Genomic DNA, 26,378 nt, shown 5'->3' with positions numbered 1-26,378 from the left:
TATCTATCTATCTATCTATCTATCGATCTATCTATCTATCCATCAATCCATCCATCCATCCATCCATCCATCTATCTTTCTATCTGTCTGTCTGTCTGTCTGTCTATCTATCTATCTATCTATTTTGCAAATCGTTTATATTGTACGAGTGTAAATCAATGTTCCTCGCCTAAGGCTCGGAGGGATACTGCCGGGCATGCCGCTATGTTGGGGAAACTCTCGTCTTGATGACGTCACACACGTTCGAAATACCGGGAGATTATATATGTATATAAAATGACATATTAGCAGAATATATATATATATATAATATATATATATATATATATTATATATATATATATTATATATATATATATATATATATATATATATATATATATATATATCATGCCCTCATAGGCACACTCCTTTCCGAGGTGTGAACACGGAGCGTTTTTACCAACATTCGCGGAGAATGACTTGCCAGTCAAGCATGACGATCGAGCGAGAACACAAGCTCTGAACAGGTAACTGGATATCACCAATCATTAACATTCAATTTGTGGTATTTTTAAGGCACCATGGTTTTATAAAAGAATCCAAAACATCTCTCAGAAGATCGGATGTTTTGTTGTAGGTAAGCAAAAGATAAAAACACATCTACTGAAGATCCAACATATTGCAACTGCAAATGTACATAAGGGACTGGTCAGTTTCTTCGGCCTGGGGGGGGGGGCGGTGGATTATTTTTGCCGACGTCAAAAAGTGGCTGACCCCCCCTATTCCAAATTTTGAAAACAGGGTGACCCCCCTATTCCAAATTTCTAAAACAGGGTGACCCCCCCCCCCGGGCGCAACAAAGGTAAAACAAAAGATGGACATGAATTTTATATATATATATATATATATACATATATATATATATATATATATATATATATTATATATATATATATATATATATTATTACACCTCACGTATTATTCAGGTACTGTGATTGGCTGAGCCTCACTCACGTAATATAGAACAAAAAATGATAGAACATGGCTTAGGTGATATAGCCCTGTCGCGTGCGCTGATATAGCCCTGTCGCGTGCTGTGATATAGCCCGCTACCACGTTCTGGAATACGGCGCGTCCTTTCTGCGCGTACCAATCATCGCGTACATTTGCTTGTTATTTTCTGTAAAGCAATGGCTTTTGAAAGGGTACAATAAATTAGCTCGACCTGAAGTACACGACGATGTTTAGTACATTATACGAGAAAAGCTTTAACAACACTGTCTTCTTTTTTAAACGTTAATTCAACTTCATGTAGCATTACGATCGAGCAACAAATAGAACGTTTCACTGTGGCGAGTCTCGATCGACGCTTGGCTGCATTCTGAGCAAAGTTTCGAAAACAAAAGTGTTTGTTCGGTGTAATAAAATTAATAACACACGCTAGCACGGGCAAGATCACGATTTGTTGCCTGCCCTCGGGCTGGTGCTTATGACGGTAATATTGATGATACCCTCGCCTTCGGCTCGGGCATCATCAATATTACCGTCATGAGCACCATCCCTTGGGCGGGCAACAAATCGTGATCTTTCCCTTGCTGGCGTGTGTTATTATTTAAATATATTATATTTTACATTTACATATATTTATATTTTAAATAGTCATTCTATGTTTTAGTGAAATTGTTGACATGTCAGTTGTAAGATAGGAATTTCAAAGTGTCAATCTTAAAGTTTAAATACAGTACATTTTGAATGAGCTGTATTTTGAATGAGCTGTGAATGTATTTCACACTTTCTCTGCTTAACCAGATGTCCTGAACTGTTGTACAGAAATGGATGTCAATCATTAATATCAAAGAGGAAAAAGCAGTGTATCAAAAACTTTGATGGGTGTTAAGACTTGCCAACCATCCAATTAAATCTAGTGAGGAGCCATAGAGAGCTTTTTTAGCCAAATCTGATGTGCACAGTGTCTGAGAGGACCTTTTCTTGTGTAACATTTAAACCATAAAAGCACTGCTAATAATGACAAAAACTGCCTTTTTAACTGTTATTTTGTTCATAAAAAAGCATCTTTCTACAGAAAACCTATGAAACAAAGGAAAATAATTGCATCAATGAGAAGGAAAGATATCTTGTCATTTTTCTATCTCTAAAATAAGTCACTTTATCAAATATATATTGTGAAATATTTGTGCATGTTGCTTTCTCATACTGAATTCTCACAGAGAGAACAGAAAAGTATCAGGCATTTGTCATCCTTTTCATATGAAATGCAGATTTCATAATGGTACACTTTCACTTAGCAAACATCAAGATATCTCTGAAAGTTTGGCGCCCGAAGGGCGCGCCAAAAAACTATGAAACATCCTGATATCTCTGATATATATGCCTTGTATATTAAAGTCATGCACCTGAAGGGCATGCTGAGAGATGTATGATATATTAAAGTAATGAGCTTGAAGAGCACGCTGAAAAATATTGAACATACAGATATCTCTGATGTATGTATGCTTGATATGTTAAAGTTGGGCGTGCTGAAAAATATGACTGATTATTAAAGTTACGCGCCCGAAGGGCGCGCCGAAAAATACAACTGAAAGATGAATTTTGTGGCTGACACTAGCATTTTAGGCAATGATGAGCCTGTGTCAAAAACACACTGACCCCCCCTATTGGGCATTTCAAAAACATGGTGACCCCCTATCACCAAAGTCAAAAACAGGGTGACCCCCCCCCCCATGAATCCACCGGCCCCCCAAGGCTGAAGAAACTGACCAGTCCGTAATGATAGGATTCCTTTTACAGGATTTGACTCGTACTTTGACACGGTAAATCATTTATGCAAATTGACCATGTGGCGTGTCGTGACGTCTTTTCCCTAAAGTTCGTGACCTTAAAGAAAAACGTGGTGAAACCTGGGACATAGCAGCCAAAATGAGCGAGTCACAAGAATCTTTCGAACAACGGGTTTTTGGAACTGTCAGAGAAGGATATACTGCTGTCAGTATAGCTATAGGATCTGCTACGGGTCTGTTCAACACCATGGCTAAGTTGGGTGAAGCTAAAACGTCGACGGCAATCGCAGATGCAGCAGGTCTAAAGGAGAGGTTAGTAGGTACTCGGTAAATATACTGTTTGGGTAGATAATCGGTCAAAGCATTCCGGGGCCAGGGATTTCAGCCTCATTTTCAGTGCCCATGTATCGGCAGGTCGAGTCGTACATTAGCACATCGCACAGGCGTAATACTCACAAGGTTAGATACACAAACGCATACACTCACACACTCATGGACACACTTAATCCGACGTGTTGGCTCTTTCGTGTGTTGCCTCATGTCACGCGATGCTCTTGTGAATTGATATTACCTTTGACCCCATACGTTCCGACCAAGGTACAACTCATTCTGGCAGTACATAACGTAAGCACTGGGACAGACCATGGAGGTAGTAGCTCTACTACCTCCATGTACAGACCATCAGAGGCAGGGCCGGGAGGCAGGGCTCGAAATGAGCGGTAGTCCCGAGTCCACAGACTACCAGCTTTCCCTTGGGCTACCAAAGTCTAAGAAATGGTAGCCCACATGAACTACGAAAGCCTGGGACATGAAATTCAGTCAGTACTTGGCGTGCCATGTCCGGTCTTTCACTTTTGGACGAGCTAAATGCTGGACACAGTAAGGCCAGACATGACTTTGTTCTGCAAATTATAAAGACGACCTTACGATGGAACTTTGCAACAAAGTTTCAATATCTCAACTGATGTACTTGGATGACAGGCACAGAAAATGATGGCCAGTGAAAATGTATTCTCATTGCATTTTCATCAAAATGTATCAATCACAAACTTCTCCCTACTACATAAAGCCAACGGTCTATTTTAGCCTACTGAGAAGGTGGTGGTCATTGCCATGACGACTATCAAATTTGGCATGCAGCTCTGAGAATGAAACGGGTTGTCAATACAATGATTGGTCACCAAACGTTTTACTGTCACTGTCGTCAATTATACCAGTTTCCTTTGGTAATTAAGGTGTGCAAGTAGTCACATCAAATGACTAACAAATTCACTTCATATGTAGAATCTTGAAAATAGCTCTTTCTTCTCTTGGTTATGAAAAAAGTTCCTAAATTAAAATATGCATGGGCTACCAGTCATTGTTACTGGGCTACCAACTTCACAAAATGGTAGCCCAAGTGGACTAGCAGGGAAAAAAGTTAATTTCCAGCCTTGATATGGGCACCGTTATCCTAGGGAAATATCTAGATTATGTCAACAAAATAAATATATCTCTTCGATAAGCCTAAACATATCGCTACGCAGGATTACGTCAGCGTACAATATGAAAAAGCATGCATACATGTTATGCGACAGTATCTTCAGCTAACTGTTCTCTTCCGCTTTAACCGTTGGCTACACAAGGTCTTAACCAGCGGTTGCTTGGCACTGCAGTGACACATACACGCGTACAGCTGCCATCCCTTCATGACTTTAAAGGGACAGGTTCTTTATCAGGTTTAAAACTGAGTAAATTGACTTAACTGTACAACTTTCAAAGGAGAACAAAGGAATAAAATCACAGCATTCCAGCTTTTGGCCATACGAATTTTGACGTGGGCACTATACGGTCTAGGCCCTGAGAACCGTATAGTGCCCACGTCTATGAATATTCAGCGTGAACGAGGGCGATAAAACTACAAAGACTGTTTCGGATAAGGCTGGCAGGAACGCAAACAAATTATCTCGACTTTATCCCTAATTCTACACTTGGCTCTTCTAAGTATTTCTCTGCACTCCCACCTGACAAGTCCACAACAACTAGATTTTCGGTAGTTTCACCTAACGATGGTCCATTGTGTCATTTGAGTCGAACGGATACTAGCAAACCATCAAAAGTGCATGTTATGTTGTAAAATATGTAAGTCACCATGTTTATGGTCGCAAATGAAAATAAATGCGTTGAGACACACGATAATTTTGAGTATTTAACACCCCCTCTAAAGTCCCTTAAGGCTATTGTCTGGGCTATTTTAAAACACTAACCGTGTAGTACCTTGTTTTCAGATTTTGTCATCTTTTTGTTGCAGTAGATGGTAAAATGCAGTGCAGGGGGAAAACCGGATATTCGGTTGGCATGGCGACAATTTCAGGGTTAAAAATATGAGGAAATTTGTGGCAAAGATATCTATTGAACGAAAAGTCATACAACAACCGAATTTTTTCTGTAGCATTCAGATGTATATGTATTACAATATGAACCTAAATCTAGGACTGTATAAGATGTCAATATAAATTAAATCATAGTCATCTCGGTAAGATTGAAAAATTAATAAATTTCACAACTTTCCGTCAAGTTTCTACTATGACATGATTGGATGACCTTGTTTTTTTAGGTTTATTTTGTAAAGTATTTAATTTCACACATGTTGGCTGATTTTCATTGCATTCCAACCATTCTTTCAAGAGTTATTACTGCCACAAGAAACGAATGCAGTACAAAACACAATTGTTAGGAGTATTGGATTGAATGTTACAATGTTTACAACATAAAGGTGATACTCATACTTCATGCAAAGTTTACGACCTCAAAATAGGGTATTCGACAAGTTTAAATTGTCAGTTAGAATTCTATTTACAAAATCCTGGTTGTAATTGCTTTCTAAGTGAAAAATGAACTGTTAATTATCAAAAAAACATTGATTTTATAATCAGCATGATAATGAAATTCATGTGAGATTCTTTACTTGTTATGTATATGGACACCATAACGTCTAATATGGTTTGTTTTCTGGTGTAATTGCTATACCTGGATGAAAATCTTCATATGCCTACAGTAATATCCACACAAAATATAAAACAGAATCATTTGTTGCAAATTTCTTCCCGATTACTCATTGATCTGGCTTTTTTAGACTGCAATTAGTCTCAAACTCACAATTTCCACAACGCCATATTTTTAATTTTTAATTATTTTGCAATAAGCAAGCAAATGGTCACTACTTCATACATGATGCCATAACTCAACAAAGTTTTTAGGCAACCAAAAATAGCGATTTACCTGTTTTGAATATATAATTAGACTAAACAAAATTTGACCAGGGGTCAGTGGGAAAAAAACGCGATTTTTCTCGATTTTAGTTAATATTTTTTGAAGAATGATATAGCTTATTTGAAAGTATACATGTCGAGGGTGACAATGAAGGAAAAAAATAAAATTTGATTTTTTGAGCATTTTGACCGACATTAGCCCAGACGATGGCCTTAAAGCTACGGCTATATGTGAACGCGCTCGCTGTCATCCGCTCTAAGCTGACAGTAGCATCGTGGCATTACTCGTCAGCGACGACTGTTATGGTTGCGATCATGTCGATCGGTACAACATGTGTCAATGGTCCTGTTCATGATCAGTCTACTTGAATGACTATAAAACTAATGTTTTCTCCGTTATTATGAACAAGTGTCCTGCATACACAGGGGCAGAACATTCCGGTCGATGGGATAAACACTCAAACAAAAATTGACGTACTTCGCCTGTTTGTAAGCGCAAGCGTTCCCGGACAAAAAGATTTGCTCCGCCCGTACACCGGCCGCGGCAACTCTCGCAACCCTAACGTAGCATGCGGTTATAAACGGGTTTTTTCTTTTTTATCTAATGTAGGTATGATATATCCATGTAAGATATTGATGTGGTCCAATTATGATATATTGTAGTCTAATTTTGATATGCTGACTTATTAATTATGTTAACAGACACACAAAAAAATGCTCACATACCCCTCACATGCCGGCTAACCCGTGTAACGCCGGGAACACACGGAGGCTGTACCCAACTCACGGCTAACATTGCCGGCGAACTTCGAGTACGTCGCGATTGACAGTGGCACAGCTTTAGCAGTGCCCATCAGGCTCATTCTGCCTCTTCAGGCGAGGGAAACTATCCACAACCCTACTAAAAGCATTTTTTCCTAGTTTGTGGCTTATTTTGATGTTACGGTATTTTGCTGCTTGCACAGAAAAGTCTAATCGATAAAAGAGAATGCCAAAGAATGCAAATAGATTTTCCTCCAATAGGCCTAAACCAAAGACGGTCACAGTAGTACAATATTATAAACCAGTCTTGTTTATATGCGGGGCAGCGTATATACTACTGTTTTTGATTTCATCTGTCCGTTCAAGTGACGAAGTTTCTCTTACATGTAAAACTAAACGAACAAGACTAAAATGATCATTCTTTCTTGTATGTCGCTGTAGCAGCAGCCATTCCTCTCGTACGTGCGAAGGAAAAAACAATGACTCTTTTTGTCGTTGCACGACTCAGGGTTTTTCCGTTGCAACCCCTATTCGCCTGGGGGAAAACAAAGAGAGCTACGACTTCACGTATGAAGGCCTCTGCTTCCTTGTGGAATAGATTTTCTAGACATATTCGTTCAGTATCAAGTAGTGAAGTTTTCAAATCTTGACTAAAGACCTGCTTCTTTGAGAAAGAAAACTTATGGTCATGCGACACTTGTAAACCGCTAGTGAAAATTTTCCGATGGACACTGCTACGAATATCATATACCATTCAGCCTGCCCATTAACCCATGGAGGTAGTACCTCCATGATGAAACATTGGTTTTCTTTTCTTTTTTCTCTCAGTATTTTGTCACTGACTGCGCCACAGTCCTTCCGCCACGTACGTATAGAGGTACCGTGCTTGGGAGGACATCGCGACATTGCACTTTAATTTTATATGATATCCGATATTTACGGCCACTAGACTAATACAATATCGAAGTTAGATTGGCCTAGCTAGATCTAAAAAGGGCTGAAATCTCTGATATATATCGGATATTTACTTGCGATTTAAAAGAATCTAGTATCGTGTAGTATCGAAGCTAGAGTCAGTCCTTGGAAGTCGGGTTTGGCCAGAACTGTGAGGTGGTGAAATCTGCGATATATATCATCGGATATTTACTTGCGATTTGACAGAATCTAGTCTCGTCTATCGAAGCTATAGAGTCAGTCCTTGGAAGTCGGGTTTGACCAGAACTGTGAGGTGTTGAAATCTCCGATATAGGCCTATATCGGCTATTTACTTGCGATTTGACAGAATCTAGTCTCGTCTAGTATCGAAGCTAGAGTCAGTCCTTGAAAGTCGGGTTTGGCCAGAACTGTGAGGTGTTGAAATCTCCGATATATATCGGATATTTATTTGCGATTTGACAGAATCTAGTCTCGTCTAGTATCGAAGCTATAGAGTCAGTCCTTGGAAGTCTGGTTTGACCAGAACTGTGAGGTGGTGAAATCTCCGATATAGGCCTATATCTGCTATTTACTTGCGATTTGACAGAATCTAGTCTCGTCTATTATCGAAGCTTGATTCACCTAATTTCCCGATAAATATCGGGTAAATATCGGAGATTTCTCAGATCTGGCGTGCCGAGGCACAGGGGAAGTTATTCTAGTATCGTCCAGTATCAAAATTTGTGGCGAAGGGAAATTCGTCTTTGTGTGACGGATGGGTAGACAAGCTGACACGATGTGTTCTGTAATTCTGCTACAACACACGTCACTTTATTTCGTGGTTCTCATAGGCCTACTAGGCCTACACCAAAGTTAAATGTCAAAGTTGGCATAAAATTAACAACGGAAAGGTCAGATTTGCATATTATGGCTTCAGTAAACTAACAAATAAACTAATAGATAAACTGACGCTGTGAAATCGTCATTAGTATGCGTATAGAGAACCCTGGATAATAATTTAACAGGAAATAAACTTCATCTGTTTTGCATTAGGCCCTAATTTCCTTTGTTGTTACAATTCTGTTAATTCTTGGGCTCCATCCATCAAAAGATACCAAGTACTTGGTTTCATCTCCCTCGATGACTTCTAAAACTCTCGCTTTTCGCCACCACTTTACTTCGTCAAGTGCTTCAACTCTGCTGTTCACTCCAATGTCGATGGCATCCATTTCAATCGCAATTGATTAAACTATCTGCTTAGCTAAGAAATCTTAGGTGCTCAACTCAAGTCTGAAGTTGTACAAAAAGTGGCGTCCAGGACCCGATAAACAAGAGGTTTTACTTACAGTGGGGGTGTCCTTGATAAATTGAACAGCGTTTCTGTCCAATCACTGGCCATGCTTGGTTCAGGCGTCAAATTTAAAATTCATTATATTCAGTGCGTACATATTGACACACACGCTTACTAACTCATTAAGTTGGCATTAGCTCTCGCAGAAATTCGTATGGCAAAAAGCTGTCATGAGAAAAATTAAATGTAAATAACCAGGCATTGAGGCCTGTCCCTTTAACGTCGACCAAATCGACTACCACATTTTCTTTCTACTAACGTGCAGTATGGTTATCTAATCATCGCTGAATGATCGTTGAAATGTCAGTAACGTTATATATCAGTATTCCACCACAGACGTTTCATTAATCTGCATCCCCTCGTTAACCGTTGTCTGATTCGTCACACAGATATGTGAGGGAGTGGCTCGGTGCCATGGTAACAAGTGGTATTGTGGAAGTTGATTCTGAAAAGGACACCTACTACCTTCCTCCTCACCGACACAATGCACTCTGCACTCAAGGTGGCACAGGAACTCTGTCTGTGCTCTGTGAAGGAATTCCAACGGCAATTGAAGCTTACAAGGAGATCGTTGACTGCTTCAAAAAGGAAGGACCGGCAGGTACTACTGTGTAAATGCATTTGCAAAAAATATGTAGGTTACTACATTTAAAAACACTCAAATTTGATTCCGAATTTCACTCAATTTTTTTAAAGTCATCAAACTAAAGTTTCGGTTGGAAATAACTGATAAAAATAGCATCATTCATATAATATATATATATATATATATATATATATATATATATATATATATATATATATATATATATATATATATATATATATATATATATATATATATATATAATCACATACATAGACCCAGTTACCCCTATAGTGTGACGTTACAAAATAATGGTACTGTTCGCAGGATTTCGGTACTGAGGAATTTACTGAAAAATGAATATAGCAAATACGTCAAAGATATTGATATCGATGATTGTGACATTTTGCATTTTTTTTACAATTGGGAAAAACGAGACCGTTCACTGTCGTCTGCTCCCTACGTTTGCTACTACTCACTGTGCCACTGCTAGCTCGCCACAAGCCGTAAACAGCCGAGTGATCCGTGAAAATAGACGAATTTATCACCGAACAAGAATCCAATATATATTAAGAATACATTGCCTCAAAATCAACCTATCATCCTGTCAAGTGACTAGTTAAATTCTTAGTATCGGCAAAGTATTGTATTGCTGTTGAACTAGTACTTCTGCGGTAGGCCGTACTCAAGCGAGAATGTTTACTGGGCTACGTACGGTAAACGTGGTTTTCAGTAGCTTGTGCCACTTCTTTGACACCTCGATTGGAGCCGCGGCAACAATCTCGTTTGACAGAAATAAAAGCTAGATCGAATGAATGTTAAATGGCAAATGTTAAAGTTTCTTGTTGCGCTTTGCTTACTGTGATTGTTTATGATTTTAGTTTACGACGAAGGAATATTGATACACTTTTCTTCTGAATTTCAAACAACGTTCCAGGCGCTGAGAATATATCCGGCATAGTGAGAAAATTAAGAGAGAGAGAGAGAGAGAGAGAGAGAGAGAGAGAGAGAGAGAAAATGATTGATTATATGTTATGCAATAAATATCTTTTGTGTCTCCAGGAGTTCCGTACTCAAAGTATACCCTCCATCCTTCTTGGGGTGACAAAGTAGCAAGATGCAGTCTACAGGATAAGGCGCCAAAGTTTCTTACGGAAAATGAAATAATCAAGAAATTACTTGGTGAGTTCTGGATAATATTTTGATCGGAGATTATAAACTTATAAAATTGCAACTTGGTGCTCCGTGCAATATCATTTTCTGCGAAAGTATGATAACTGTATATGACAAGTATGACAAGTAATTGGTAATGCCTTAGATATGGCACAAGTAGATGTTCTGCCAACTACCGCAAATTATTTCTTCATCACTATATTCATTTCAAAACCATTAGCGTTGTTACAATTACTTGATGTTGTCTTCATGCCTGAAAATTTCCACTTACCTCCTATAATATTTTATTGCAGTGAAAAGCTCTTTCATTGTTCACAACACATTCGTAGAAAGATATCAGATACAAGATTTTTATCCTTACTATAATTACATCAAATTTTCAGAATTGTACCCAGCCAAGAAAGCAGATGCGTGTCACGTTTTCGGTAATGCAGAATCAGAAACTTAACATAAAGCCAATTTACCAGTTACTCGACAAATGCTTCATCGTTTCAGATATGCCGTAGCAATCTTCTAGATAACTCATATCTCGCCCATATATTGATAATTGCTAACTTATGTACGACAGGTAGTCTTAAGTGCAACCACAACTTGGCTTAATGTGTGTGTCCATATAACTTCAAATGCCTTAAAGGCAGGTTCTCGAACTAATTGGCACAAATTCTAAGTGTTATTAGCCTTGTGTTTTGTTGGACTAGATTTTGTGATCGTGAAATCTTGACGCCTTGTTATTTTCAGAAACTCCAGTGACAGTCTGTGACGTAGGTTGTGGCAGTGGAGCTGCGCTTTGCCTGATGGCCCGAGATTTCCCACACTGTGAATTCCATGGCATTGACAATGCTGAAAAACCCATCGAGGCAGCAAAATCAAAGGCCAAATCCATGCAACTCTCCAACGTCACATTTCACCTCGTTGACGCCACCGAATTGGGAAACACTGAAGACTGGAAGAAGAAATTTGACCTGGTCTATTGCAGCGATGTAGTCCATGATGTCGGACGCCCTGACTTGATGTTAGCAGGCATCAATCGCCTAATGAAAGATAACGGCTATTTCGTAATGAAAGACACCGCCGGTCACACGAAACATGCGGATAACATTGAGAATCCAATGGCACCTTTCTTGTATTCAATTAGCCTCTTCCGGTGTATGCCATCATCACTTGCTTGTGGGGATGACAGTTTTGGGTTAGGAGCAATGTGGGGAAGGGAAAAAGCACTGGCAATGCTCGAAGAGGCTGGCTTTGAATGTTTCCATGCAGGAAAAATCGATCTTTTCACTGAAGATTTTTACTGCAGGAAAAAGTAAGAATCTTGGAAGTGCACTTAGGATAAACAGGATAAAAAGTGCTTCCTCGTCAACTTACAAATTCGATTTCGGTAAAAAGTAAGAATTTGATGTTACATCCTACCATGTATTATACGATTACCTAGTAATTTCTTTATCTGTCGGGCCATTATTACACTTGTTATGATCTGAGGATCGCAATGATCATGATAGTAGGCATTTCAGTAATATACTGATATGATATGCTAATAAATATATTGATGAAAGAATTTGATGCATGCAAGGGGCTGTGAGGGAGTGTAGGGTAAGGGTACCTGCCTGTCACAAGCATAATAACCAACCGGACATCATCCCAGTTTGGACCAGTAGGAGGGTAATTGCCCAACGGGTAGATGGCTAGACAAGTATCAGTCCCAAAAAGCCATTAGCTAATGCTAATCCTTCACACGGTAGGAAGATGATTGGCTACCGGTTTGATATTATCCTGCAAACATAGAAGGTGCTGGAAATATAGCGATAGGGCCTAGGTACTAAGAATCCGACAGCTGCATGTTCAGGGGGGTATAAGTGTGCAAACAGTCAGTGAACAAATCGAGTATGTTCAAAGCGCTACTATGTAATGGTATCAAAACTCCCGAAATGTCAATTTAAATAAGTAATGTTTTCAACGAAAGTTTGAAATCATAAAATTTGTGAATTGAAGAATAAAATGCTAAGCAATTACTTCAATTCGTGTTCAGTTAAATCACAAATATGCAAATTTTATTTTCTCACGGTAAGTTTTGTGTCCAGAACAGTTGTCATTTAAGATATTGGAATAAGGCTAAGCGTTATTTGAATATTCCAAGGTGTAAACATATCTGCCAAACATAGATATAAGTTCGACGATAATTTAAAAAGTGTGCAATTTTTTTCCTAAATGATTGAAGTGTAGCCCAGTTATGTTTATAAATATTATTCTCTTAATAAAGTCATTACGATGAACATGAAAAATTAAAATATCTATCTATCTATCTATCTATCTATCTATCTATCTATCTATCTATCTATCTATCTATCTATCTATCTATCTATCTATCTGCCAATCGTTTATTTTGTACTAGTATAAATCAATGTTCCAATCTGAGCTTACAATATCCCAAATATTTCGAAGGAACTGATCCTAACCAAAAATTGACACATTCTCCATAGATCAGAAAGATATAAAAAGCTTTCCACGGCGGCCAATGATAGCCAGGAGAAAAGGGAAGGACATAGCATCAAGACTGACAAACATCCATGCGAGGAATAAAACCACTAGGACAAATCCATGATCAGCACAGTGTGCCAACAAGAAGTGTGCCATCTGCCCATATATGGAAGAAACCAACACATTCAAAACACGACAACTCGTGCTACACTATAACCCACAACATCAACTGCTACTCCACCGACCATGTGTACGCAATTTCATGCAGCTTGTGTGGAAAATAGTCTACTTAGGAGAAAACAGGTGGCACTATGTAGAAACGTATACAGTGCACAGCCATCTATCACTTACTAGTATCAGAAATCACAACCGAACTGAATCTGTACCAATGCACTTTAGCGAGGAGCCAAATACAATACGTAATTTCCGGGTCACGGGCCTGGAAGAAAACAAAAAAATAACAAAATTTACAGGTAATTAAGAGAATCATTTTGGATCAAGAAAACTGACACAATAAACCATGATCTTCAGTGTGTCTTCAGTGTGTCTTCAGTTATACAACTCACAAGCAGTTTCCGATTAGTACGTGTGTTTGGGTGTGTGAATGTGCGCGTGCGTGCGTGTGTTGGTGCTTCATGAACTCTACAACGTGCGGAGGGGTCGCAGTCAAAAAATTGTAAGATTTATAGCTCCGCTATTAAAACCACTCTTAGGGTGAGAATTTAGCCTAGCGGTTTGACTTTTGGTGTTTTCGCTGGGTGACTGGGTAAGTTGTGAGTTTGAATCCCAACGAAACTTTACTGAATTTCCTTCACTGCTAAATCGTCTACGTACTGAATACACTTTGCCAACTTCACAACTTCTGCCCGATGCCACTTTCAAGACTGCCAAACTTATCTTCGCCACAAATTCTTTTCAATTCTAGGCGTGACTCACCCTGACTGCGGCAATACAATGTCAGACTACTTCAATTTGCTATTTCCCAATCTTGAACAATCTTGAATGATAAGGGGTGGCCATCTCTAAGGTCAGTAGGTGTCACCACTGTCGACGAACATGCCTTCCATGAAGTTTTGTTTTTTTAATCATAGTTCACTATTTGGGATTTATTTACAACAACTGAATGTGTGCTCGTAATGAGTAACCGCTACTGGCTTACATATGTGACTGAAATTGTTTCAGTATATGTTGCTGTTGTCGGTAGATTGACACTTTTCTTTGCGGATTATTTTCACTTGTTTGCTACTTTGTTGCCTTACTTGAAATACGTGAGTACTTTTCATCACAGAAAAAATGTCATTCACTATGCACAAGTCTCACTAACAAGAACATCATCAGAAAAAACTAATAAAATTGAGATCACTGTTTTAAAAGATAAAGGCAAAATTTAAAAACGAGTTATTTTAAATAGCAACTTTCATCAATTGTTGTCGAGATTTTGAAACACGTCACTGAACAAAGTTCCAGAGTTTTATTTCCTGTGGGTATACCTGTGACCGTTAACGGCCAGTGCATTTTGGCAACGGTGATAAAGTATAGCTAAGTAAGACCGGACAGAGATAGCCACAAACAGAAATCCGACTCATTAAAATTTGTTTTCTAAATATCGAAATCAGCAAGATGTGGCGTGGGTTTAAAGAACACTTAAGAGAATCAGTGAAGGTTAGTGGGGAAGTGCGCTTCTTTGTCACCATTCTGAAATTTCACACTTGAGCATGCGTGCGTGAGTGCTTCACGAACTCTACAACGTGTTGAGCGGTCTCAGTCAGAAAAATGTAACAACTTAGCCGCTATTGAACCACTCTTTTTTTGGGAGTGGAGATTTAGCCGAGTGGTTCTGTCTGTGGCCTCTCAGCTAGGCGACTGATGCCGTATGTTGTGGGTTCGAATCCGATTGAAAACTATCCGAATTTTCCCACTTGATCTGACGGTTTCAAATAACAAAAACCATTGAACGTGACAGTGCATTAAGGTTTCATGCTGCTGACAGACCATAATTTGGATTTTAAAAAATGTTGCTCACAAGAGAATTCCAATACCACAACAATATAGACAGAATATTATCAAGTGACATCTTCCCTTACGTAATAGAAAGAATTTTAGCAGCATGGCAGGCATGTTTAAGCCTCTTAAAACACGGTAAAAGTGTGATGTATAGAATTAAAAAATATCTTAGTCTCTTTAAAAATTCAGATGTTAACATTTCACTTAGAATATTTGATTGTAAAATTTTACCAATTCTTATGTATGGTTGCGAAGTATGGGGCTTTTACGAGGGTCCTGATGTGGAAAATGTACACAGCCTATTTTGTAAATTCATTTTAAAAGTTGGTAACAAAACATGTAATCATGCTGCTTGGGGGGAACTTGGTAGAGTGCCTCTTCGAGTCATAAGGCTTGGTCGTATTGTTAAATACTGGCTCAAATTAATTTGTAGTGATAATGCCACATATATTAAAATGTGTTACAATTATCAATTTGAAATGGCTGAGAAGGGATACAGTTGTTGGGCTTGTAATGTAAGCATTTGCTATTAACTTATGGTTTTGGTATTGTATGGGATGTGCAAGCCGTAGGTGACGCATCATCTTTCTTATCTGCATTTAAACAAAGATCTTTTGATATTGGCTTCCAACAATGGAACACGAACCTTCACAATACTTCCAAGTTAAATTCATACCGCCTTTATAAGAATAACCTTGTGCTTGAGAAATATTCATCTGTTATTAACGTGGAGATATTTAGAAGAGCATTATGTCAATTTCGAGTGTCGAATCATAACTTGCGTATTGAAAATGGTCGATTTGAAAATATTCCAAGGGAAGCCAGACTTTGCCAGTTGTGTAATGATAATCAAATGGAAAGCGAGTTTCATTTTTTTTAGTTTGTCCAGTGTATAATGACTTAAGAAAACGTTTTCGTCTTACTGTCATGACTTACCAACAGAAACGAAGTTTGTAAATCTTCTCAGTTCACAACATCCTAGTACTATTATTCATTTATCTAAGTTCCATCTTTTATAGTTTCAGTCGAAGAGAAAACTTATTATCCACGAGCAACAATTTATAACTGCCCCAAAGTTTGTCTGTATTATTTTTACAAGGATTGTAAGAAAGGCCGGTGGCCTATATTACTGAATAAACATTATCAATAGTTATCAATGTTTAAGCCTCATATGCAAAGTTTCTTCACAAATGAAATTTTCAAACTTGTCTTGATACAGACATCGCTCTTTGAAATATCTATATTACTGAATAAACATTATCAATAGTTATTTAACAAGCTTTGCCCCTCGCTGCATACGTAAATATGTCATTTTCATACTCAACGAATTTTAGTAAAAGGTGATTTATAAGTAGTAAACGTGAAAAAGGTTCATGAACTTGCTTGATAAACAATACAATATAATAGTTGTGACAGATATTTAGTGTCCCACTTTAGCCAATTACTAATTTACATGTTGACGAACTAAGCAAAAATATAGAAACATATGCGATATGAATAGTTAAAGGTATACTGTCACATGTTCAAATTTTACCACAGTAACCATGGGAGAGAAAAATCTAACCAATCACAGATTTTAAGCGGGTAGCCGCTTTTTAAAACAGCGTCCTCATATGGGCATTTTGAATACCAAGGAACGCCCCTTTGACCATATATGGGTATATTTAGATTACTGGTGACTGTATACATTTAATAAAAGAAGTGTGTGTTTGAGGTATTATTAGTTTCCTATTACGTAATACTATTAGGTGGCATGCTAAATTGTATACCCGGGTCGATCAAATTTTATCATGTTTGACCACTTATAAGTACGTATTATGAAAATGGCTGAAATATAAAAATGACATTATATTTACATATTTGACTACACTTAAAATTTTCTAAAAATATGTTAATGGGGCAGATATTTCAAAGAACAATGTATCACTTTTGGTGTGACATGATGCAGTCAAGCGTGTACATTTCATTTCTGAAGAAAATAAGGATTAATTATACCAGCCATGCTTGCTAGAATTTATTCCTTCTTTTCACTACGTAAGGGACGATGTCACGTGATAACATTCCGTCTATTTTGTTGTGGTATTAAAGGTATACTATCACCTGTTCCAATTTTGACACAGTTACCATGGAAAGAGAAAATCTAACCAATCACACATTTTAAGCGGGTGGCCGCTTTTTTTTAAAAAAAGCGCCCTCAAATGGGCATTTTGAATACAAAGGAACGCCCCGTTGACCATATATGGGCATATTTAGATTACAGGTGACTATATACCTTTAAATCTCACTGGTATGACGACGTGCTGAGTGTAGCGTGCAACCTTTATTCACTGTCGCGTCCAAGAAATTCAAGAGGGAAATGTAGGAAATTTCAGAACTATGACAAAGAAAGCCCACTTCTCCACTAACCTCCACTGATTCTCTTGAGCGACACATCTTGTTTTTAGAAAAACATATTTCAACGAGGCAGATTTTTATTTGTGTTTATCTTTATCCGGTCATACTTATCTATACTTTGCCACCGTCGCCAAAGTGTACTGTAGAAATAAAGGGCGAAGCGCTGGCAAGGGCGCGCGAGAAGAAAGCTAAATATTAACCGAGCCCGTTAATTTTGGCTCTGCTCGAGCCCGCGCCCATAAATAAACGTTATGGTCAAGGCGGAGTCTGTTATTTCCATTATATTATCAAAGAACCCAAGAAAACCGTCAGAATTTGCGACAATTTCCCAAGCGAACGACAACTTGGACCCAGAACTCAGCAATATGCGACGCACTGTCACGCGCGCTGTAAAAATTTGGCAAATCCGGAGATGTTTTCAGAAAAAGTATCTCTACTTCGCCCTCAGTGCTCCATTTTATTTTGTTATTGATTACGATTTACGTTTTAGCTGTAAAGATACTATACTTTGAGTTGTTACTTATTATTCATATTCACGGGCATTAAAACAAACCATTACTGTGTATATGGGGTCAGTCACGTGGTTTAGCCCGACCAATCAAAATGCGACGGGCAGGTCATGGTAAAATAACGGCCTTTAACGGTCATAAGTACGTATATCCACAGCCAATGAAACTCTGGCACTTTGTTCACTGACGTGTTTCAAAATCTCGACAACAATTGATGTATCATGTTGATGTATCAGTGATGTATCGGTGTATCATGTCAAGTTTGAAATTTCATTTCTGAAGAAACTTTGGTATATGAGGATTAACTATGCAAGCCATGCCTGCTAAAATTCTTTTTATTACGTAAGGGACGACGCCACTTGAAAATATTCTGTCTTTTTGTTGTGGTATTGAAACTTTTTTGTAAGCAACAAGTTTTGAAAACTCCATATTATGGTCTTTCAGCAGATGAAAACTTCATGCACTTTAACGTTCAATTGTTTTGGTATTTGAAACCGTCAGACCAAGTGGGAAAAGTGTGAAATTTCAGAATGATGACAAAGGAAGCGCACTTCTCCACTCACCTTCACTGATTATCTTAAGTGTACTTTACACCCAAGCACACATCTGCTGATTTCGATATTTAGAAAACAAATTTTAATGAGTCGGATTTCTGTTTGTGGCTATCTCTGTCCGGTCTTACTTAGCTATACTTTATCACCGTTGCCAAAATGCACTGGCCGTTAACGGTCACAGGTATACCCACAGGAAATAAAACTCTGGAACTTTGTTCAGTGACGTGTTTCAAAATCTCGACAACAATTGATGAAAGTAGCTATTTAAAATAACTTTTTTTAAATTTTGCCTTCTCCTTAAATTTCATAAGCCATATCATTTAAATTCAACAAAATCAACAAAATCTTATCAAGTGACATCGTCTCGTACGTTAATGGTATGGAGGAACTACTTTTTTAGCAGGCAGTGTTAGTATAATTAATCCTTATTTGAAAAATTTTGTTCAGAAATGGAATGTTCAAACTTGACTTCATCACATTGCACCAAATGTGATATAGACATTGTTCTTTGAAATATCTGCCCATTTACACATTTTACAATCTTTAACCCTCGTCGCGAGAGTAATTTTCGTAATAAGTAATTAAAGTTGTTAAATCTTGACAAAATTTGATGAACTCGCTTGGTATATGTATCACCCCAATATGTAATAATTAACCCAATATGTAATACTAACCCAATATGTAATACACTTAACCCAATATGTAATACTAACCCAATATGCAATAACACTTAACCCAATATGTAATAAAACTAAACTTGGGATATAATACTAAGCAAAATAATACAAAAAATGCCTAACAATCATCAACAAGTCCCTGTGTAGCCAAAACACTTCAAAACTTTGAGTAAAAGTGGAGACAATTATTGAGATCAGTAAACTTGCAAAAAAGCTAAGAACGCCCAGGTACCCTAATCAAGCCAACGTCGAGCATTTAAATTTAATTTTAATTGTTCCTTAATTTTCATACAGCGAAAAATACCTAAAAACACACAATTCTTATAAGCATTTAGCAATACGGAAAGAAAAGTTTCACCAATATTGCTAGTTCCTGACCTTACAACAATCAGAAAATGACAGCAATGGTTCAATTTTTTTACTTGTTTATTTACATGCAGAACGCTTATGGCTGTCAACATTCATAAAACCAAACACAATTTATGGTAAATATGAAAGCGACTACCGATATATTAATATGATGTGTAATATCACAACATTATGGGCAAATAAACGGGAATATTATCCAGACATAAATGTTTCAACAGATTAATAAAGAGAAGAAACTATACATGATAGCTCTGAAAGGCTGAAGTGACCAACTTCGATTGAATGATAATACTGGCCTTTCGTTTATAAGGCTTACTTTATGGGATAGAAAGAAATATTCATTTATCTATTTTTGGTATTCTCTCAAAATATGTGCCCCCCACACAATATTTTTTGGGTTAACTCAATATGTAAGTAACGATCTATTTCGGGTTCACTAAATATGTAATAAACCTTCAATGTAATAAAGTCCCAAAAGGAGAATGCATTGAAATTTTATTACATATTTGGTTAACCTAATATGTAATAAAGTCCCCATAGAGAATGAAAGGAAGTTTAATTACATATTGGATTAACCCAATATGTAATAAGTCCCCATAGAGAATTCATTGAAGGTTTATTACATATTTGGTTAACCCAATATGTAATAAAGTCCCCATAGAGAATGCATGGAAGTTTTATTACATATTGGGTTAACCCAATATGTAATAAAGTCCCCATAGAGAATGCATTGAAGTTTTATTACATATTGGGTTAACCCAATATGTAATAAAGTTCCCATAGAGAATGCATGGAAATTTTATTACATTTATTACATTACGATTTCCTAATTACATTTCATGAAGAAAAACTACATTGCATTAGACTTGAAGTGATCACCATGCATGATACAGTTGACAAAGTGTTTACGTAAAACACCACAGACTCTGGCGGATGACTTGCCACTGGATTTTTTATCGATGGAATGAAACCGAGTTTACTTAGTTCACAATAACGTTTTGAAGTTTAAATAACTGTTGCAAATGTTACAGCTCTTCAAATGTTATATAAAAATTAAACTCAACAAAGAAAATGGAAATATCAAAGCTGGCATTTATATAATTGCCACTAGTACTCTATGTTCATTGGTTATTCTATGTTCTGCAGAACGGTTCAATTTGTCGTATTGTACTCATTGTTTGCAGACACATTTGTTGGCTTTTGCATGCCAAAATTATTGTAGTCGTCTCAGGCGCGAAACAGCAAGACTTAAGCTTAACACAGTGTATCTTCAGTATATCAACTTCACGGTCTCTATCGATTCCATAGTGCCTCATTAATTAATGTTATGTACTTTGAAAACATAGTCCATTGCTATGTCACAAGCACTTGAAGGTTGAGAATTTAATTTGAAGATAATGAAGAAATGTCCCGAGGATTGGACGTTGAAGTGATTTTGTATGCAAATGTACGTATTGGGCTAAATGCTATAACGTATTGGGCTAGGATAATATATTGGTTAGAATTGTATTACCTATCGTTTTGTAGTACAAATTGGATCGAATATTATTACTTATTGGGTGAAATGTTCTTACATATTGGGTTGGTATTACATATTTGGTAAAGAAAAACTAAAAAAAAACTTTGAAAAATTATCAAATTTTAGAAATGCTGCCGGTTGTGAAGGGGCGTGATCATGGTTGCTATGCATATTTTAGTCTTATTTTGGTCAGTATTATATCCCAAATTCATTTTTTATTACATATAGGGTTAAGTGTTATTACATATTGGGTTAGTATTACATATAGGGTTAATTATTACATATTGGGGTGATACAGTTATACAACACATCACAATTGTGACAGATATTTAGTATTCTACGCCTGCTGGTTACTAATTTGCATATTGATGCACTTCAAAATATACAAAAATTTATAACAATTGCAGAGAAGGCGCTGGGATACCTTATCTTGTCTAAGACACGACCCCTTTCCATAAATAACAACGGACTATAAAGACCAAGGGTATTGCACAAAGTATGCAGGTGTTTCAGATTGAACATTTGGACTACTGAAGGAGCAGGTATTCATCAGCTTCATCTCAAAGCAAATCGATGAACTTGTTAAAATTCACTGGAAAATAAGGGCTAAGGCAAAGTACATACTTAATGCAAACAAATAGTAATGCAAGAACCAGGGATTGAGGACTGCCCCTTTAAGGTATCTGATGGAATTCTGTAAAATCGGTACAAACTGATTGTATAATGACCGGATAACCACTTCAAAATTTGTCGCCAATGGACGAATGGACCACAAGTTTTTCCACGCCCTGTTTGCACCATGCCTGCATTCTGAAGCTGATTGGCTAAACGCTGTTTGTTAGTCATGTGATCTCAAGAGGGTCTTAAAAGCGAGTTATAAATATGAAATACGATGAGAAAATACGACTACCTCGGCAGGCATCAACATCATAGGGTGTTACTTGCGTACGCATTTGCATGGGTATACAAAGAGTTGTTTTCAACAGCAAAAAACGGTAGGTAGTCAAACGTTACGATTTACTCGAGGTAGCATGAATTATTTTCAGACTTTCTCATTTTAAACAAACTAGTGTAATTAATGTCTTGTCTGAGGTAATCTTCCTGATTTTGTTTCGTATTCACATGACAACATTCACATTAACCCTTTGAGCGCTGTGATTTTTCCCACAAAAATTTAAGTGCAACATTTCATCAATTTTTTATATTTTTTTCTTATTTTTGTACAATTTTGAACCCAACGGACATCACATTTAATTTGCTACAGTTTTTAATCAAAATTTTGGCGAAATCTGAAAAAATTGACTGGTGTTCATTTTATGTAGGCAACAAAAATTGACTTTGTCGCTCAAAGGGTTAAGTTGGATGATTAGCCCACTCTATCTCTGAACACCCAGAGATAGCTCAAGATATAGTGAGGAGCTTTGATGTGTCCCATACAATGGCTGCACCCCGGCCAAGCCGGAAATTCGATATCGAATATCAAAATGTTAGTGTAATACAGCAGAATTAATTATCAGAAATTTAAATTTAAGTGCCGTCAGTATTCTTATTAACGACGGATATTCCATTGTGAAATCTTTTGGGGCAATTTCAGTCAGTCGACACTCGTAATCAAGCCACTCTGTACAAGACCTTCGTAAAACATTAAGGCCTTAACATTTACGTGAATTATTCAAGCAAAACTGAAGGCTCAACTCTCAGCTCTACACCCAAAAACTACCCTTTATCTAGAATGTATAAAAACTTTAAAATATTTGCCAAATCTATAAATATCTTAACACAACACAGAGCTTTACTTATAAAGATAAGTCGAGAAATATTTAAGGACAGGAAATATTGTCAAAAGAGGATGCAACGATCTTTCAACTTGATCCAGGAGTCAACATTAACCTGTAGTCATTTCTTTTAAAGTAAGCATATGTAAAAGCAGTACATCACTCAAACATTTAACTGAAGTTTGGGCGTTTAAACAGGCATAATGAATCTCTGTTTCTCTGGCAAGTTACGTCTGTTGGCAATCGTCAAGGAAAGATATATAGAAACGCTCTGCAGTCTAGGCGGTTACTATTGGTTATGTTGATTACTATAGGTCAACTTTAAATATCCGGAATCATGAGAAGGGGTCTAGGAAGGCATCAAAGAAACCGTCTGTACCCTGTTCTGCGACTTGGGTGATACTCTGCCACCTGATCTGTCAACTCCCTCACTGGCGACTGCTCGGCTCGATTACTAAAGTTAACTCTACAATCTAATTCAGTCGTTGTCACCCAACACCGTCAGGCCGCCATCAAGCAGCGATGGCAATTTGATTCCTTGGATCTATTAGCATTCCTGATAGGTTTCTTGCATTTGGTAAAATGATTTCCAACACATGGGCCGTCATTTCGGAAGTTGTTAACTCCTAGTTTTGGCAATTTGAATTTGCGGAGCTATTATTCACGTTGTGATACAGCAGTCTGATGAGACTTTATCATACTGAATATGTTATCTGTTGAAGTGATCTCACTTCTTATTTGTAAATCTCTACTTTACGTGAGGAAATGTTGGGGTTTTTCTTGTCTTTTTGACGTGGCTGTCACTGCCATTGCTGTACATAGCTTCAACGCGAGTAAATATCAGGACGAAAGTTCGGTTTCATCACCCTTGAGAGATCTAAACAAAGAAATGAAATACTTGTCTATTGATATTTTGTCAAGGCCCGAAAGTACATCTTTTATTGGTGTTATCCTGGTTGATACAATATTATATATTATAACCCAAACATTGGACTATGTGCCCGAGGGAAGGTGACTATTTGCTCGACGCAACGAGGGCAAATGGTTTCCTGCCTCGAGGGTACATTGTCCCTTTTTTGGGCTGTAATATTTGTTTTACATGTCTCTCTGACATAATTTTCTCTCCAAATGTTTTTGTTTACGTAAAAATGACAATTATATGCTTTAGTTCCATTTTAGACGAGAATATGTTGAAAAATAGAACGATTTTTCATCGATCGGCGCGTTGATATATTTAAATAACCGTTATTCGGTTTATCGATTTTTTTCGCATAATTTTGCGAAATCGGTATTTCCTGAGTAAAATATGTAATTTGATCAATTTTTAAACCTGACTTGTCAAGTTGAAAATAGTTCCGGTTCACTTTCAGTCAAGTGATGACTATGCGGCCCATCAACAAGATACCATTGAATCATATAGAGCGCGCTACGTTCGATATGCGAGGCATGTGATAACATGGATAAAGCTCATTACTTTTGTTAGAGCAAAATTAGCAAACTGAGCGCGGTGTTTCTTAGAGTTCGGCATTTTTTTCGGCAATATGTTATTGTCATGTTGTTAACTTTACCACATGTCTGGTGAGGTCTAGAAGCGTTAAGCTGGGGAACTACCTCCCAACATACCCTCATGACATTTTCCGAATAGGAAAGAAACATGTACGTAATTATAAATTCGAACACCGTGTCATTCTATTTATATAAAATTGGATATTTTAAGTATTTATTAACAGCACAAGTTACAACCAGCGATGCTTGTGCTCGATGAAATCAACAAAAGACTACCAACACGATACGAACTGTTTAGGGACCGTTCAGTTTTATGGCCTGGGGGGAAGCGGCAAAATCTTGTCGCCGGTGTTCAAAAATATAGACCCCCTGCATTTTTAGTGAAAAAAGATTACCCCCCTTTGTCAGACGAAAAAAATTTATGATCCGCCCCCCCCCCCCGATAAAAAATAACCAAAACCGATATGTAAAATTTTCCCGCAAAGTTTGGATTTGAACTCCGGTACGCGGCGCACTTTATTTGTGTAGCAGAGATGCCAGTGCACACACTTCTCAGCCACATCCATGCAAACGTCTGTTAATTAGGTAAACTTTACTGGACAGGGCCGCTGAAGGCGTCCGGCCTTTAAGATGGTCATGGGTTATTACATAAAATCAATTTATTGTAGTTGGCCGCCTAAGGCGGCCCGCCGGTAAAGAGGGTCGATCATGGCCGTTGCACGAAGTAAACCTAATTGGAGTGGGCTGCCAAAGGCCTCTGCCCCTTAAGAGGGTCATGGGTTATACATAAAGTCAATTTATTGTTGTGGGCCGCCGAAGGTGGCCCGCCGGTAAAGAGGGTCGATCATGGCCATGTCATAAAGTGAACTTTATTGTAGGTATTATGCTTTGACCCCCCCTTTCCTACCAGTGAAAAAGCGATGCCCCCCCCCCTTCGCGGATTCCAAAATTATGATGATCCCCCCCCTTGGATTTTGCCGTCCCCCGGCTGTAAAAACTTAACGGTCCCTTAGTGTGAAAATGTAATCTTATCTTTTTAAGTTATAAACTTGTTTTGTGAGTAGTTTGTAGTATTCCAACATCCAGCTATAGGACATCTAACACTTTTGAGAATTTTGTAAAATATGAAGATTCAATTATCCCAAATTAGATTCAATCGCGTGTACCTTGTTCATTTCAGGATGTTTGTACACCAATCAGTCACTAACACAGTACCAAAAAGAATCTCATAAGTGATCGTAGTATTCCACGGATGAAGAATATGCCAAGATACTTTGCCGTCAAGTTTGTAGGTGTAATGATGTTATGAAATGACATTCCGCAATATATCAGACAAATCGCCTGTAGAAACCAGTTCAGTGGGGTGTTCAAACTGTATTTGCAGGCAGAAAATATTTGGATACACACTAGCTGTTCACCTGTAGAAGAAATCAGTCCTTTTTGTATTTTGCATTTCACTTTTATTTCACTTTATTCGGACTAAATGTGTGCATTCAATTCTGATTTCAAAGGAAAGAAAAATCTCTCAGAATATTACAATTCTTCCTTATAAATATTGTGTTGATAGAGAACAGAAAGAATCCGAGGTACAGGGAAGCGATCCACAATATGCAAATATCGGAGATGAACTACAGACGTTCATGGACCATCGAGACCATCGTGGTCGTACAAATTATTGGCAACAACAAACGTTGCACTGGCATCACCACTCCTAGTTGTCAAATAATCCTGGGAATGCCCGAGCCGCACTATTGTAGGCGACCCTTAACTTTCTCA

The 26,378-nt window shown here is 37.7% G+C and overlaps 1 protein-coding gene across 1 annotated transcript; it reads left to right on the top strand.

The window, feature by feature from the left end:
• Positions 1-2,892: 2,892 nt before the first annotated feature.
• LOC139134408 (S-adenosylmethionine-dependent methyltransferase Rv2258c-like) lies at positions 2,893-12,842 on the top strand. The gene is made up of 4 exons (XM_070701273.1): positions 2,893-3,094; positions 9,451-9,662; positions 10,710-10,829; positions 11,559-12,842. The coding sequence occupies exons 1-4, from the start codon at positions 2,922-2,924 to the stop codon at positions 12,125-12,127; spliced, it is 1,074 nt and encodes a 357-aa protein (XP_070557374.1). The 5' UTR covers positions 2,893-2,921; the 3' UTR covers positions 12,128-12,842.
• The last annotated feature ends 13,536 nt before the right edge of the window (positions 12,843-26,378 follow it).

Source organism: Ptychodera flava, chromosome 1 (assembly GCF_041260155.1).
Source record: "Ptychodera flava strain L36383 chromosome 1, AS_Pfla_20210202, whole genome shotgun sequence".
Taxonomy (NCBI): Eukaryota; Metazoa; Hemichordata; class Enteropneusta; family Ptychoderidae; genus Ptychodera; species Ptychodera flava.
Note: the sequence above shows the minus strand (reverse complement) of the source record. Positions and strands in the feature narration are given on the sequence as shown.

What these genes read in the sequence shown, in the direction of transcription:
- LOC139134408 (XM_070701273.1), top strand. Translation starts at nt 2,922, where the DNA reads ATGAGCGAGTCACAAGAATCTTTCGAACAACGGGTTTTTGGAACTGTC. An exon ending in CAAAAAGGAAGGACCGGCAG is followed by an intron (nt 9,663 to 10,709) that starts GTACTACTGTGT and finishes TTGTGTCTCCAG; the next exon opens with GAGTTCCGTACTCAAAGTAT. An exon ending in AATAATCAAGAAATTACTTG is followed by an intron (nt 10,830 to 11,558) that starts GTGAGTTCTGGA and finishes TGTTATTTTCAG; the next exon opens with AAACTCCAGTGACAGTCTGT.